The sequence below is a fragment of the Botryllus schlosseri genome, chromosome 3 (genome assembly GCF_051294905.1).
Source record: "Botryllus schlosseri isolate E-star chromosome 3, Bs_hap1, whole genome shotgun sequence".
NCBI classification, from domain to species: Eukaryota; Metazoa; Chordata; class Ascidiacea; order Stolidobranchia; family Styelidae; genus Botryllus; species Botryllus schlosseri.
This window is the reverse complement of record NC_137238.1, coordinates 16,013,291-16,028,839: the sequence shown is the minus strand read 5'-3', so window position 1 is coordinate 16,028,839 and position 15,549 is coordinate 16,013,291. Positions and strand designations below refer to the sequence as shown.

The following is a 15,549-nucleotide window of genomic DNA, read 5'->3' as shown; positions in this document are numbered from 1 at the left end:
ACCTTTAAAACCAAAGCAGTTCGATACAGACTTTTGGCTAAATCTCTTTTTCCGTAGCGTAGCACGTACCTATACATAGTCAACTTTAATAACGGAATTACCATGTTAATATTCGACTCCCCACCTTGAAACTCGGTACGCAGTTGTAAGACATTATTATGACAATGCACCATGTCAAATTTTGTTACGCATTTCATGATTGAACAAATTTTAAACTAACGCAGTTCCATACCGACTTTTGCGGGAGCGTAGCACGTACCTATGCATACTCAACTTTAATAACGGAATTACCGAGCTAAACATTGAATGCGCAACTTGAAGATTGGTTCACACGTGTAGGACATTATGACAATGGAACATTTCGGAGTACTCAGGTATCAGTTTTGTCAGCTTATTATATGCTCAGTATATATTATACGTCACGAATTGTGGAGCATTTACGAGGGTGCTCCAGGGTGCTCTTCATTGAGTGTTCGTGGTGGGTGATAAGTTTAATTTGTAAAATTAGTGTGTTCAAATCAGGCCTGTCGCCAACATAGTGATGTCGCATTAGCCCTAAATACACATAATAGAATATAAAGGAAAAGTATCATCTAACGTATAATGAATGTTATCTATTTCTCGGAAGCTAGTTATTATCAAAACATAGTGATCAAAATTATCGCAGAGCAATACCGATTTTGCGTAAATTCCGTTATGCGTCTGACTACGTTACTAGAGATTATGTAGTTAGTTAAGGAATTAGGAGTCCTATCTTCCCAATCGGTATGGAACAACATCAAAATCATCACAAAGCAATATCGACTTTTGCGTGAATTGCGTTTTACTACGGTAGTATGCGTAGACGTGGACTTTCTACTATATTCGCTCCTAACATTATAGCAGCACCCGACGCAGCTTACATTATTACGTTATAAGACGCCGGCGGCGTTTCACTGTCGGTTTAATCACCCTTATTCTAGTGACATGAAAAGGACTGAATCGTATGAAATGTCGTCACTACAAGAATCGAGCGAAAGCGCTGTTTCAATCCGTCTTGCATCGGTCACGATTAGTTTTACTTTTCAACTAACTTGGTGTCTGTCGTTATATTCATTAGACTCGCTTTCATGCGGCTAATTTGGCCCTATCATTATAACGTCGGGGATTGCGTACCTGCGGCGAAGGTGTTCGTTTAATTATAGCGACGAGAACCGGGCCCTGCGGCTAGTCCGTTGGCATTTTAGTGCCGAGTTAAATACCCTTATACTCGACATGCAAACATTATACGGGTAGCGGTTGTACTGCGAGCTGATAATAAGGCTTAAAATGTGGAGACCTCGGAAATCGAAACCGCGATCTGCCTGCACTCAAAATCGCTATGAAAACCCGTTAAATAGAAGTAAAAGTAGCATGGAAACATAACTGCTTACTGAAAAATCGTTACGTTGAAGTTCGGTTGCAGAGACAGTAACTTGTATACATAAAATCAAGTTTAAAAATGTGGACGGATGAGTTATCTCTGACCAATAGAGTAATATAACCGCCTATAGTTTGGTGGGGTATTGCTATAATGTATATCCAAACAATCGTTGCAGACTCTGAATGTTACCTAGGTCCTTATCACAAAAATCATGCCGTCGATTCTAGCCAAGGTAAGTTTTGACGTGGAAATCATAAGTCGTAAAATGTGGAGACTGCAGAAACCGTAACTTGTACACATAAAATCAAGTCTAAAAATATGGACGGATGACATTAGTCCTAAATACACAAAATAGAATATCTGAGAAAAGTATCAAGATGCGGCAATCAATGCAGCGATGATATAGCAATGGATGGATGATGTGGCACTATAGGCGTGGCGCTTGATGATGTGGCACAGATGACGTAGCAGATGAATGTACCCTTAGGGTATGAAAATGGGCGTGGCAATTAGGATGACGTGGCGCTCTCTGATTTGCGGGGCACAAAGTTCCTTAGCCTCACTACTATGGAGGCCGTGCGAGATGACCTGATTACTGGTTCGCGGTCCTCTGGCATTAGATTGCGTCTTCTCTAACATGATGAGTTAACACTCGACAAAGCCATGCAGATAGCAGACTATACTGAACGGGCGCAAGCTTTTTCTTCTCCCTATGAAATATCGCCTCCTACCGCTAACATGGTTCCGGGAAATCAGGAAATGCAGAAGACTTCACATGAGCCTGATCATTCGCCTGTATTGTTTTGCGGCTCTGAATTGGCTACATTACGGAAATTCCTGAAAAGAAGTGCGTATTTTGTGGGGGTTTTCGTATGATGCTTCGCGAGTTCTGTTCTGCCTGAAACAGCGAATGCTTGAGATGTGACCGACTGGATGACTTTGCCAAAGTTTGCAAATTCAATTTGGCTTCGCTAGCCGGTGGACCCGGTTCTTTGAGGCGTTCGACGTTGGAAGTTCTTGTTGCTGAGGAGTTGGTCAAAGTACTTGAGATTCGGGAGCATAATAATGCTACATAAGCTCATCGTTCGCCAAAATTCTCAATCTCGTTCTACTGCTCGGGATTACACTATTGCCCGTGCATCAAAGTCATCTTCTGCTCGACTTATTGGTCACGCATAAGCGACACTTCGTATTGAAGATAAAGATTACGGCGCAACTCAATTTTGCGTCGTTGATGAATTGTGCACCGAAGTAAATATTGGCTTGGATTCCTTAAACAGCATAAGAGAGAGTTATATTTGAATTCGGTGGGCTGAAAGGAGATCTCGTAATAGGACGCAAGCATTCTGCCGTAGCTTCCACTAAAATTAGTGATCCGCCTGAAATATTAAAGTTTGTCGATCCAGCTGCAAAGCCTGTAGCTGTGAAGTCGAGAAAGTACAGCTCAGAGGATCGATCTTTCGTACGGGGCGAGGTGTCGAAGCTTCTGGATGAAGGTGTTATAGAGAAATCGGTATCTCCCTGGCGAGCTCAAGTTTGAGTAACCAAGGACCTTCAACATAAGAAAAGGTTAGTAATTGATTACTCGCGAACGATAAATCGATACACCCCTTTCGATGCGTATCCGCTACCGAAAATTGATGATATTGTCAATGACGTTTCGAAAGGTGTTGTTTCTAGCACGATCGATCTCATGTTCGCCGATCATCAGGTTCTCTGCAGACGACGTATTGTATGTTTTGGACTGCTTGTATTTGAAAACAGAAGAGATTTGAGATACGCAACGCTCGCTTAGTACCCATTGCCAGATTTAGTGTGCAGCAGACAGGATCCCGACACCTGATAAAGCGCCACTCATTGATCTCAGTGCCGCGTCGGAACACGTATTAGCATCGATTTCAAAGGTCCCGTTGATGGACCCAGAAAGTTCCGACTTGTTATTATTGACGAATACAGTCGCATCCCATTTGCTTATCCCTGTCGCGACATGACGTCGTCGCCGGTCGTCAATTGTCTCTCATCCTTGTTCCGCTTGTGTCGGTGTGCCGGAATACGTACACAGTGACAGGGGTGCCTCATTTCTATCGAAGGAAGTCACCGACTCCCCGACATGTAAGCGTATTGCCACCAGCAAGTCGACTCCTTATAACCCCACAGGCAATTCGCAATGCCAGAGGCTTAATCAGAATTTGTGGAAATCCGTCAAGCTGCTTTTGGAACGTCGTAGAAACACCGGAAAAATATTGGGAATTGGTTTTGCCGGATGCTATGCATTCCATCCGGTCTCTCTTATGCACGGCGACTAATTGCTCTCCTCATGACAGGTTCTTCAAGTTTGAAAGGAGATCCATGCTGCGCGACTCCATTCCCGACTGGGTTCATCATAGCGGCACCGTACTTTTTCGATATTTTGTGCAGAACAAAGGCGACCCGCTCGTAAATGAGGTAGAATTATTGGATGCCAACCCTAAACACGCCATGCCGAATCAACGGATTCAGGTAAAGATCGCGCACCCTACCCTGTTTATACAAAGTCTTCCGAGATGCTTGAAAGACAGGAAAAAGAGTTTTCCTTTCCTGCGATACAACGGGGCGGTCATCCGATGAACTTACCAAGTCGTCCAGCAGCGCAAAAGATGGCGTTGCTTGTAAGACATTTTCTCCGTGCCGCGACGAAGTAGCCTAATGCAGCCCAGTCTTAGCGTAGATGTTAAGGAACCTCCGCTACGCCGATCCACGCGCATAAGGCGCGCTCCCGAACGTTACGGGCAAGGGACTTCGTAAAAGCTATAAGTCCCTATTTGTCTTGGTGGGGGTGAATGTGGTGATTATTGCGATTGTATATAAGCTGATTACTGTAATTAGTTTACTTCACAACACAGATATAAGCAACTGAGGTACGAAAAGAATGAACAGAGCGAAGTAAACTAATTACAGTAACCAACACTTATTAAATCACAACAATCCCGACAATATCTGCATATTAATTTATAAATATCTATTCCCATAAAAACTATAAACGTTGCTATGGAGGTTATCGAGTTCATAGTTGCATAATTGCATAATTGTTGTTGCCGCGTATAAAGTCGTCAGCATCCAACTTAGGCACTGGGCTGGTTTGTGATATATAAAATATCAAAACCCTCGTCTAACCATCGCAATGGTTTGCAGGTATACTCCCGGTACATATCACGTCATTCTCAGACCGATTATGCAAAACTATTATCCAGTGTTTAGGTATTCGTGACATCGTCCGGACGAGTGTTATTCACACAAACAAACTTTACATTTCAGTGATCATTACAAACAAACTTTACATTTCAGTGATCATTACATCTGAAGATATAACGGCTGATGCGGCAGACGTTGCGAAATGAGTATCAGTAAATTGCCAATTTTTGTCTCTGACATTAGGGTCGATCACATAATAGATATACATGAATTAATATATAGATGTTTCCAAATTAGTATGAATAAGAGCTATTGGATGACTCATCGTCAAATCTACTTGACATGGTATAGTAGTTTCAACGAATGCGGACAATGTGATATACACTTCTTCAAAGTCCCGTAGTTCTTTACTGCATAGTTACCACATATATGTTATAAAAATGAACTAACCCGGAGTCTCGTCCTCCCGATGCCTGTCCGCTGAAGGAAAGGAAGAAAAAGGCATTAGTATAATGCGGCAATTATATGATTGAGAAATAACTTCCAAGAAATCGCATCAAAAAGCCGAGTCAAGTATTTGCGAAAAATGACTCAAAGTTGCCATTAGTTCTGTATTAAATGCGCGGTCTATGATTTAAAACTACACGAGTGTAGATGTCAATGTTTTTCTTCGGGCAAACGTATCCTTTTCATACCGAACTTTGTCCAAGGCGGACTGAGATCGTGTCACACTAATACATTCATTCATTCACTTATCCGATTCTTTTTTCAAATTCTCGCGAGTGATCGATCGCAACTTCGTGATTACTGTTATTCGACGCATGGTCATTAGTGTGTGTATGTATTATATGTTAACACATAGCATTGCCGGTCAGCTGTAGTTTTACTGGAAGGAATATTAACGACTTGACTTAAATCTTCGTAGAGATGGTTAGACACCAACCATATAAGTTATAGTAGGTGACGCTTTAACATGACGCTTCGACGGATCTGATACCTAGATGACTGGGTTCGCAGTGCGCAGAGGTCGTGTTTAAAATATTCAGAAATGAGCCGCCGATAGCATCCAATTAATTGACATTCCTGTAATAATTTTTGTCACCGTGACCCCAGGGGATAGTTGAACGACCCCACTGGGGTCGCGACCCCTAGTTTGAGAACCCGCTGTAGCGGATTCCTCTCAGAAATGTTTTCCAGCCCTTGTCATATAATATATGTTGATGAGACCACGAACCCTATTGACACGGAAACAATGTTTGAAACGAAAAGAACGAACCTCGATTTCCGAATCCCATCAACCCCCGTTGACTGAACTCTTGAACTTTCTCTGGAAATAAAAAAAAATGCAAAGTTTCAATAGACCGGGGGGACATTACAAAACAATGCGGTAAATCAGAATCTCCGCCAGCGGTAACGAGCTCTCTCGAATGCGATTACCGCATAATGTAAAAATTGGTATTTCAAAACATTTTGCGGTCAGCTCACGCAAGAGCGCTTTGAACACACGTAAACTCTCGTAATTCCAGACGCAACATAACGTTTCGCAATCAACGCGCTAATTTGTGATTTCGCCAAGTCGATAATCGCAGTAAAAGATGACATCAAATGAGGGTTTATAATGCTGTGTGGTCAGCAACGATTTGTAATTTAGCTGCGATAATCTTTCACATACAGGGAAATGGAAATGCCCTAATTGTTTGTGGTGTTTGCTCTGAAGAGACCAAAATTACAGGCGTACTGTACATTATATAGTTTGTCTGCTTTAGGCCGCTGCGTCAAGTATCACGCGTGTATTGAGTTTTAACTTCGTATGAGGATAATACAGTTGGAGCAATACATGTATACCATTCTGGAAACATGGCGTAATTCGCAACGAATTTATAGGCCTACCGAATCGGACTGAATTCTACCGCTCGGCAGCGAATTACTTATTGACAGGGCGACCACACGATATGCTAGTCAAAGTTAAAAAGTGGATATTAAATAAATCTATTTGGCAATAGATTACTAACCTACCGAGGTTAGTATTCTATAATTCAAGATTATAACAGCATGCTTCCGACATAGAACTCAAGTCCCCGTTATATTCATACAGGCTTTAAACGGCGAGGTAGCCTACTCAGTCCCCGCACTTAATGGTCCGTATATGAGAATTCAATTCATAAGCGTTACATATCGCCACTGCCTTATTTCGCTTGATTTTACTAACAGTTAGGCCTACGAAATATAACCCAACTGGGTGACTTACAGGACATGCCCTTTTAGATCGGTTACTGCCTCACTTCTTTACTTTATTGATGTAGAATATTAAGATTTTGCAGTTCAAAAAGCTGCAATTTCCAGCGCGGATTCAACAACGCCAGCTAGAAGCTAAGCGGTAAGTTACCGCGTGAAATCTGCGCTAATTTCAGTTTTGTAATACCGAACTTCGCGGATAGTGACGTTCGTGACGCAGATCGTTCACGTCTTCTCTCGATTCCTGCGTCATGCGGTAAGTCAATAAGCCCATTTACATGGTCAAGTCGTCTTGAAGCCAAGTCGTCTTGGAGCGACGTCATGAGACGGCTTGCCAAAGTGATCGAGTTTACATGGTCATGTTTATCGCAGCTCGAGTGATACACAGCACTGTGGGATTCAGCTCGGGAATATGCTACGGCAGTTGAGATATCCCGAAATACCTTCAACACAATTCTAGAATGACCAAATACGCCGTGTATATACTCTTTCTGATTGTGAGTTGTGCAAGTTATATTGTTGGCTGTACTCGCTTCATAAGTTGTAACGCTGAACAAATAAGACCACGCGTGCATATTATAAAAGCAGTATCATGTACTGATAGAGCTTTTATATTCACCCATTTGAAATACGTGCCGGTTTCGTGAAATATGAACATGAAATGTTGGTATGTTGCTGTAGTCTGGATTCGTTTTCAAGTACCGGTACTGTTTAAGTCGTCTCCAAGCGACTCTGCGGAACGGATTGAGCTCAAGACGGATTGAAGCCGTCTGCCTTTTTCTCTTTTTCAAAAACGAGAGAGTCGGATTGACGAGTCAGCTTCGAAGCTGACCCAAACGGCCATGTAAATGGGCTTAATGTCAGCGGTAAAAATGCTCTCGAAGACATCGTTATTGAGGGTTTTGTAATCGCGATTGTCCGCTTCTCTCGAATTGTGACGGTAAATGTTGATTCCGCAGTGCGGTAGTTGTCTTGTAATGCCGCCCCAGATGCGGACAATCTACTGCCCGCGGGTGGCATGCGGTCCGCGACAACACTTTTTCCGGCCCACGAAAGCGTCAAGAAGCTTTAATAAACTAGTGGTAAAATGCGCAGTAAAATCGAATCGATTCAGCGACTTCATTAAAGTTAATATATTATGCTCGTCGCGATTATTCAAAATTTCATGACTGTGATAGCGAAACGATATGGGCCACCTTCAAACAATTTCAGACAATGAGATATAGAAGAGAGATGTGGAGGAATAAGGTATTTACACTGTCCTATCGCAATACCGTATTACTACATCGTTATCATTGCTGTTAGCCGTGGGTTGTCATCCTAGGCGTATTCAGGTTTTTCTGTGTGTGGTGTTCACGGTGTTTGTCAACAACAATGGTAATTGACACCGGGCCGATATTCTTCATTTTTTCCCGCAGCTGCCGAATTATAGCACGACCGCTTACGACACCGCTACGACACCGCTTACGCGGATGAGGTAGTGAGGAGGAGCCTATAGATAAACCTCCAACTCTTACTTAGGTTGAGACTCGAACATGACCCATTGGGTCTCGAACATGAATCCATTGTTGTTGCAGCCGCGGATTATACAACTGCGCTATCTCGCCAAGGCTGGACTCGCTGTCATTCCGTGCAGTGTCGGCTCCATTAGTTGGATAAAGATAGCATTTAAAACAAACATGTTTAAAACATGTTCTTTATTGTATTTTTTAATGTCATGACTTCGCGAATATTCAATTGTGACGCCATGGTGGATTGAAAATAACAATTGAAAATAAAGGGTAAATATAGCTCCTTTAACGAAATATCTACGTATTATAGCTGTTAAGACGACTATTTTGAGAGTTCCAACCATCCCATACGGCACAGGTAGGAAACCTTTTTCGTCAGAAGAGCCATATTGGCCCTATATTTCCCATTTTAACGCACAAAGAGCCGTAAATGTCATGTGGTACGTTACAATTGAAAGTTCGTGACGTCATGCAGAACTATAATTCGAAGTCACTGCATGGGATTGGTCCTTTGAGCCATATTTTTCATGTAAACACTCGGTTACTAATCATGCTGGTTGCCTTAATTGAGTATGTGAAACTTGAGTTACATAGATTCTTTGAAAGTTACATCTTTATGATGGTATTTTCAGTGAGGGGCGTATTATAGTGTTTTTGATGGTATTTTCAGTGAGAAGCATCTTATATTTTTCGAACATTTTCGTCAGCTATATCGGGTGATAATCGTCCGTAGGCTCATACATGTTTTTTGCAAATTATTCATACGATTATGGCATATTTATACAACTTAAATTAAAACCAATTGTTTTAACACTTTGTTCAAAACACAGTATAAAACATATTTTTAATAAAGTGTTTCAACAGCCGTTTGTTTTTAAATCCAAGCCCAAGTAGGATACAGGACAGTAACAATTTGAACAATTTTGACTTGAACACATTAAAAACTAGTTAATCTCATAAATCAGAACCATTTAGCATGATTTACTTTACGTTATCACTAACATGCTCACACTTGTCGTGACTGCAGTTGAGAGTGGGGCTTGACCGATATCTGCTTTGGTGGAAATGTGTGCATAAATCAACTCCGACATATATTTATCAACATACCCAATGACAATGACTTAGTCACTTGCTCGACCTCATTATTTGGTGCTTGTGGCTGCATGTGTTATACTCTTTGCGGTAAGCACCTCAAATGGTTAATTTCACCTACCTTATATTGTGGATTACATCGCTCCATTGTCATGAATCATTATTAGGGCTGAAATCGTACGGCTTAATGCGCTTGGGTCGCAGCACTTTGTCCACCTGACTATAGCCGATCATAGCAATATTTGGGATGCCTTCACGAGCATGACATCTAGTTAAGCCGGTACTGTGGTACAGATTACGAAAATATAGTTTTTATGCGGCTCAGTGCGCATGCAACCTCATATCCATAATCCCACATATGCATCATATCTCTAGGTCAGAACAATTTATTAAACTTATTCTTACGGCTTCAATAGACAAGGTTCTGAAACCTCAACGTCTCGACGTCGCACCAGGATCTAAGACTGCAGCTGATGAATTCAAATATTGGCTTAAAACGTTCAACGACTACTTGGAAGCTTTAGCAACCGCTGACTTACATCCGGGCAACTGAAGGTGCTAACAAAGGTGATATCATATCAGGTCTATCGCAACATAGCGGATATTGATGATTACGACCTTGCCATTGGTGCTTTGAAAGTTCTATACGTGAAGCAGAAGAACATCATTGCGGCTAGCCATGACTTACTGACCTGCAAACAACTGCCTGGTGCATTCGACTGCAGTCACCCAGCAAAGACTGCGGGGGTCAGACAGTTTCAGCTGAACAATATCGGTTGGAGCTGATTCGCGATCCCTTGATCGCGGGATTGCAATCAATGTCAATTCGCCAGAGACTTCTGGAGGTAAGCTCGTCGACTTTCGGTGAGCCTTCAAGAAGGCACGTGCCATGGAAATCGCTTCAAGGGATTTCGACGCCTACCAACCGACTACGTCATATGACTGCATGCGCCGTATGCAGATATTGTCATATCACTGGTCATTCCTCGAAAGTATGTCAATCTCGCCTACGAAACCTTCCACAAATCAATACGGAAAGCGCTTCTATACAAGGTCCCGTACCTCCCAACAGAGGAGAAATTATTCGAGGAGTCTCAACCCTTCGAACGTCTCGGCCTCGATTTCAAGGGTTCGTTACCCAGCGTTACAAAAACAGGTACTTCCTCGCTATCGTCGATGAATATTCAAGATTTCCGTTTGCATTTCCTTGAGCAGACATGTCTGCGAAGACCAGAGGTGGTCAAAGTAGTCAAGAAAGCTACTCAAGTAGAAGTAGAAGTACTTTTTCCACGAGCAACGTAAAACTACTTAAAGTAGAAGTTTGACTGACTTTAACTCTACTCAAGTAAGTAAGTAGTTGTGAAAACGATCGTAATTCCTTCGCATGGACTGTCAAAAGCTGCAAATGGAGCTATATGCGGAAGGTGTAGAGAGCTTGAATCATATTGATGCATCCCAGGAGTTGTCAATTTATGACAGAATAAACATTCGTCCACATCATGGTATGTAAATGATAGTATTAATATGGAAATGCGATACTAGTCCTTTGTTTACTCGAAAACCCTGTTTTTACTCGAAAACCCTGTTTTACATAATATCATGGGCTGGCGCCCTCTCCCATATTATAAGGCCCCTAGTTGAGTCGCAGTGCAGTACGGAGAAGTTCTGTCGGATACGGCTTTAACACTTCGCGCGATTAGTATACGTCAATTAAAAATATGGCGGATCGTAAAAATGCCATATAGTGTATAGCTTTATTTTCGGAAAATATAAGGCATCACTATACCTGCTTTTATACTTCCACATGTATGTTCTCCAGACAAAAGAACTAAAGCTATAATTAGTACTAAACGTTTAATACTCGTGATTGAAAGAAAAATACAAATACTCCGTCAAATACTTCTTCGAAAAAGCGGAATATATATTTGATGTCTTTTGTTCAAAAAGTTTCAACGGTGGTCGGCTAAAACAGGTCTAACGTTAACAAAAGTCAAAGTCCACTTCTCCAGATTAGGACACGTCATGGGCTGCTAGGTACAATAGGTAATTGCTGGATTGCGACGAATACGCTGCCATTCGTGTTGACGCCATTGCAACACGCACCGACGATGGAAAAACGAAAATCAACAACCGAACAATGAGCCTGAAAGACCACCGCTTCATCGTTCAACGCGTGCTCGGAAGGCGGCAGATCGACATGGCGCTCGATATGGTGCGGTCCCGTAATATTGACAAAGTATCACACCCTTGTATCGCAAACATTTTGCGGGGGGAGAATGTACTATTTCTTATGTCTGATTTCCTATTATTACTTAATTGATTCCCGTTGAGTACACACACTCGACGTATATATTTCTGTTAGTACGTTATCAGTTGTCTGTTGCAAGGTCTTGCGTTCTCGGATTTGACTTGTTCGTATTATGTATTTCAGATGTATCTTGTTACAGAATAAGTTTAATAATCCCCATCAGGTCTGAACAACTGATTTTGGTTACGACCCAAGTGTAGTGAGCATTGTGATTTGCCTGTGTCTAGGCCAGAGATATAGTTGAAGCAGTTAAGTTTCTATATTCATTCAACTACAAGTAGAAGTAACGCCGTAATGTTTTTATACAGCTGTAATTAAGGTTAGTGATTTTCAAGACACTCAAGTTAATAGATCATGAAGATTAGATCAGATTAAATAGGAATTGGTCGCGCAGTCCCACACTTTAGCAGTTAAAAGGGGGTAACTACTCTTGAAATCGAACATGGTATCTTCACGACCAACGCAAAATGTATTCAAATATAAATATATGTTTCGAATACAATTCGAATCAGTAATTCAAACCATCCACGCGTGCGCTCGGTCACTGACATCTTACAAGGACTTCTATACAGTCCTGTGGGTTCATTCATTGGAGATAACGATTGGAAAAAGAGATTACGTTTGCTAAATTTAATGACAGTCGTATGTATCTACCGTCTGTGTCAGGTGATCGCATGTACAATATAAAACCTACTCACCCAATAGAATATTAGCTCCAATACTTGCTCCGATACCAAGAACCCCAACAGTCCCCAGTGAATATCTGTCCATTCTATACCGAAAACGCTTAATCATGAATTCCTATTTTCAAATAATTGAAATATTTTAACTTACGCAATTCCTCGGCTGTATGCGACTTCGTAAAGCACGGATGATTAACTAAATTCGGGATTTTGTAACGATGCGGAAAGCCGTAGCAACAACGATGTACCTGAAGTCTATATCTTAAGTCAGGGTAACTAAAAAGCGTGAAGAATAGCTGTAAAAACAAACAGGAGCGTGAGTGAATAAAGTACAAGTTTAGAAGCTAGCAATACAGTAGGTGGATGGAATGTACTTGCTTAGCCAAGTTGGGCCAGTAGCGTAGTCCGTTAATCATCCGCAACGTATCATCTGACTCCCATGGTATTTCAATAGACGAGGTGTGTATGGTCGTTTAATGCAAAAGGTTCTACTCCGCATTCTATCCATACTCACAGCTAGAATTACATGGATTCCTAACATTTGATCGCGAACTGTAAGTCTCCAGTTCGGATGGTGCGAGCCCCAACGGATTCATGTTCGTGTGAAAACGAACGTTAAAGCGTACGTATATTATATTGCTATTTCTAACGCAAATCGAATTTACACGGAAAATATTCCAGCAATTGCGACCATGACGCAGCGAGTGATGAAGAAGTGGAATCTGCGGGATTTCCTTCACGGGCGTTATAATTATTTTATTTCACAAAAAGGTTCACTGTACGTTTACCGAACCTTAACAAAAGGAACTTTTGGTTTAACAAGGTCCGCAGGATGCTGCAAGTTTAATATACAAGATCCTACCACTAGGAACCAGTACAATCTAGATAGGAAGGAGTTGGATGCGGTGACTAAGAAATAGGTAGGCAACTGGTGAGACGCGAGCTATAGCCGAGCACCCAAATGCAAAATAATTAATTGTAAAGTTTCTGACACTTGATATCTGGATCATACTATCTGCATACTATGCAAGCAAGGCGAGCTTTCGAGGCACCAAATGTACGACCTTCAAGGTTGTCACCCCCGCAATAACCTCTAAAAACACAAGATTAGCCTCTAGCGCTGACGAGATAATTGCTTAGGTACTAGTGCGGGGCGGATCGACAAATTCTTTGGTCCGACTCCGATCCTGTTCCACAATTCTCTGGTCCGACTCCACTCCGACTCCGAGGCCGGATACTTGAAATGAGCGATATCCGATCCAAAAAACTCCGATAATATTCATGTACGACTAGCTATTTCTAGTTGACTACAAATGCAGTAGATCATAGGCAATGGGTTCAGGTTATATTGAAACAGACATGGCATTGAAACTCACAGCTTTGTATGGAATATGAAAACTACACAAACACTACATAAACACTTCCAGGCTGGTATCGAATATAGAAAGGCAAGGTAGGCAACATAACAAAAACTCACAGGTTTGTATGGGATATGAAAACTACACTCACAGGCTGGTATCAAATTAAAAATGACAAGGTAGTCTACAGGGTAAGAAAAACTCACAGGTTTGTATGGGATATGAAAGTACACTCACAGGCTGGTATCGAATTAAAAATGACAAGGTAGTCTACAGGGTAAGAAAAACTCACAGGTTTGTATGGGATATGAAAGAACACTCACAGGCTGGTAACTAACATTGATTGAAACTAAGGAAGCTCAAAGATTAAGCCCAACCCTTAAGTAAAACTGGAAGTTCGACTGCGATTTATTATTTACATGAACTGTTTAATATTACTATTGCCTCAAGGGTGGATGATGACAAGGCTGCCCGTTTCTTTGTAATAGTATGGCCACACACACTGAACAGTCGTTCACTTGCAGCACTAGATGCTGGTATGGAAAGAATACCTAATGCCGATCGGTGCAGGAAGGAGAATAGTTTTCTGATTGGTGGCGATAGCCAAAACTTCACTACATCAAAAAGGCCTGCATCTTCGTCATGAAATGATCCCAATGTTGCTTCATCAAAGCAGTATTTGATGTATCTTGAGATCTCATTTTCTTCGGGTTCGCAAGCAGGCTTGGCTACCACCCAGTCTTCAAAGCCATAGTCCAGATCGCCATATTTTTGTTTTTTTGGTGCCTCAGGTATCGGTACTAGATTTTCCTGATCTGAGGAATTTGCTTCCTTATTGATGTTGATCAGGAACTGTTCGGCAAGCCTGTGTATCTTGGATCTTTCGCGATCAGTTAGTGGAACAAGAGCTTTATACTTGGGATTCAGGAAGAATCCCAACAGGTGAAAGTCTGTGACTACAAACTTCTTTCTCAGACAAAACAGCCCACGTCTCTTCATGTATTCCAAAATAGGAGGATCAGAAGAGTCTTCAAACAAAGATCGCTCAATTTTTTTGAAGCAGAGGTACACCAAATGAAGAGTCGGATACGAGCCTCCTTCAAGAATTTTAGAGGCTTCTTCAAATGGTCCAAGAAATTTAATGAGAATCATCACCAATGTCCAGTCAATTCCATTCAATCTTCCCATCTCGTTGGCATTTTTTAAAACTTGCATCACCTGTTCCATATTATCGTGAACTGACTGAAGCATATACAACATGGAGTTCCACCGTGTCTCGCAACTTTGTTTCAAGGCAGTTGGCAATTTATTATTGAGACCGGTACGTTTGAAATATGCAGTCAAAGACTTGCAACGAGATATTGTATCAGAAACTTTTTCTATCATCTCAGTATCAGACGAAACTATAGGGCAGTGACTATGCACGGACATCGAGGGCTGTAACGTGTGGTGCAGGACAGTCGACAACATGTGGCAAGCACATGTCAGTCTCTGATGTTCAGTCAGTGCAGATCTTATATTGCTTGCGTCATCCGTTACAAAATAACAGCAGTCTAGCGTAGAGCTAGATAGTCCAATCTCAGTGCAACATTCCTGGATTTTATTTAGCAGATTTACACCTGATTTTTGCTCCTCAAACTTTGTTGCAGATATTGCTACCGAGCGCAACTTTTCCTTGCGGATGTAATGGGCTGTCAGTGACATATGTAATGTCTGCTTTTGATATCAGTCCACATATCCGTGGTGAGCCCAATCATCCCATATTCGCCAATAGCCGCTTTCACAATGA

The 15,549-nt window shown here is 41.7% G+C and overlaps 1 protein-coding gene across 3 annotated transcripts in view; it reads right to left on the bottom strand.

Annotated features, from left to right (window-relative positions):
- Positions 1 to 12,731, bottom strand: part of LOC145434951 (uncharacterized) — a 42,134-nt gene extending 29,403 nt beyond the window's left edge. For 2 of the 3 annotated variants that reach the window (XM_080312180.1, XM_080312181.1), the window contains exons 1-3: positions 10,104 to 10,317; positions 5,850 to 5,900; positions 5,024 to 5,053 (exon numbers count right to left, since the gene is read on the bottom strand). In XM_080312180.1, coding sequence (XP_080168306.1) covers positions 5,024 to 5,053; positions 5,850 to 5,900; positions 10,104 to 10,302 — 280 coding nt within the window. In that variant the 5' untranslated portion in view covers positions 10,303 to 10,317. Of the gene's footprint in view, positions 1 to 5,023; positions 5,054 to 5,849; positions 5,901 to 10,103; positions 10,318 to 12,417; positions 12,492 to 12,553 lie in introns of those variants that run through there. The other variant, XM_080312182.1, reaches the window with a different exon arrangement.
- Between the last annotated feature and the right edge of the window lie 2,818 nt (positions 12,732 to 15,549).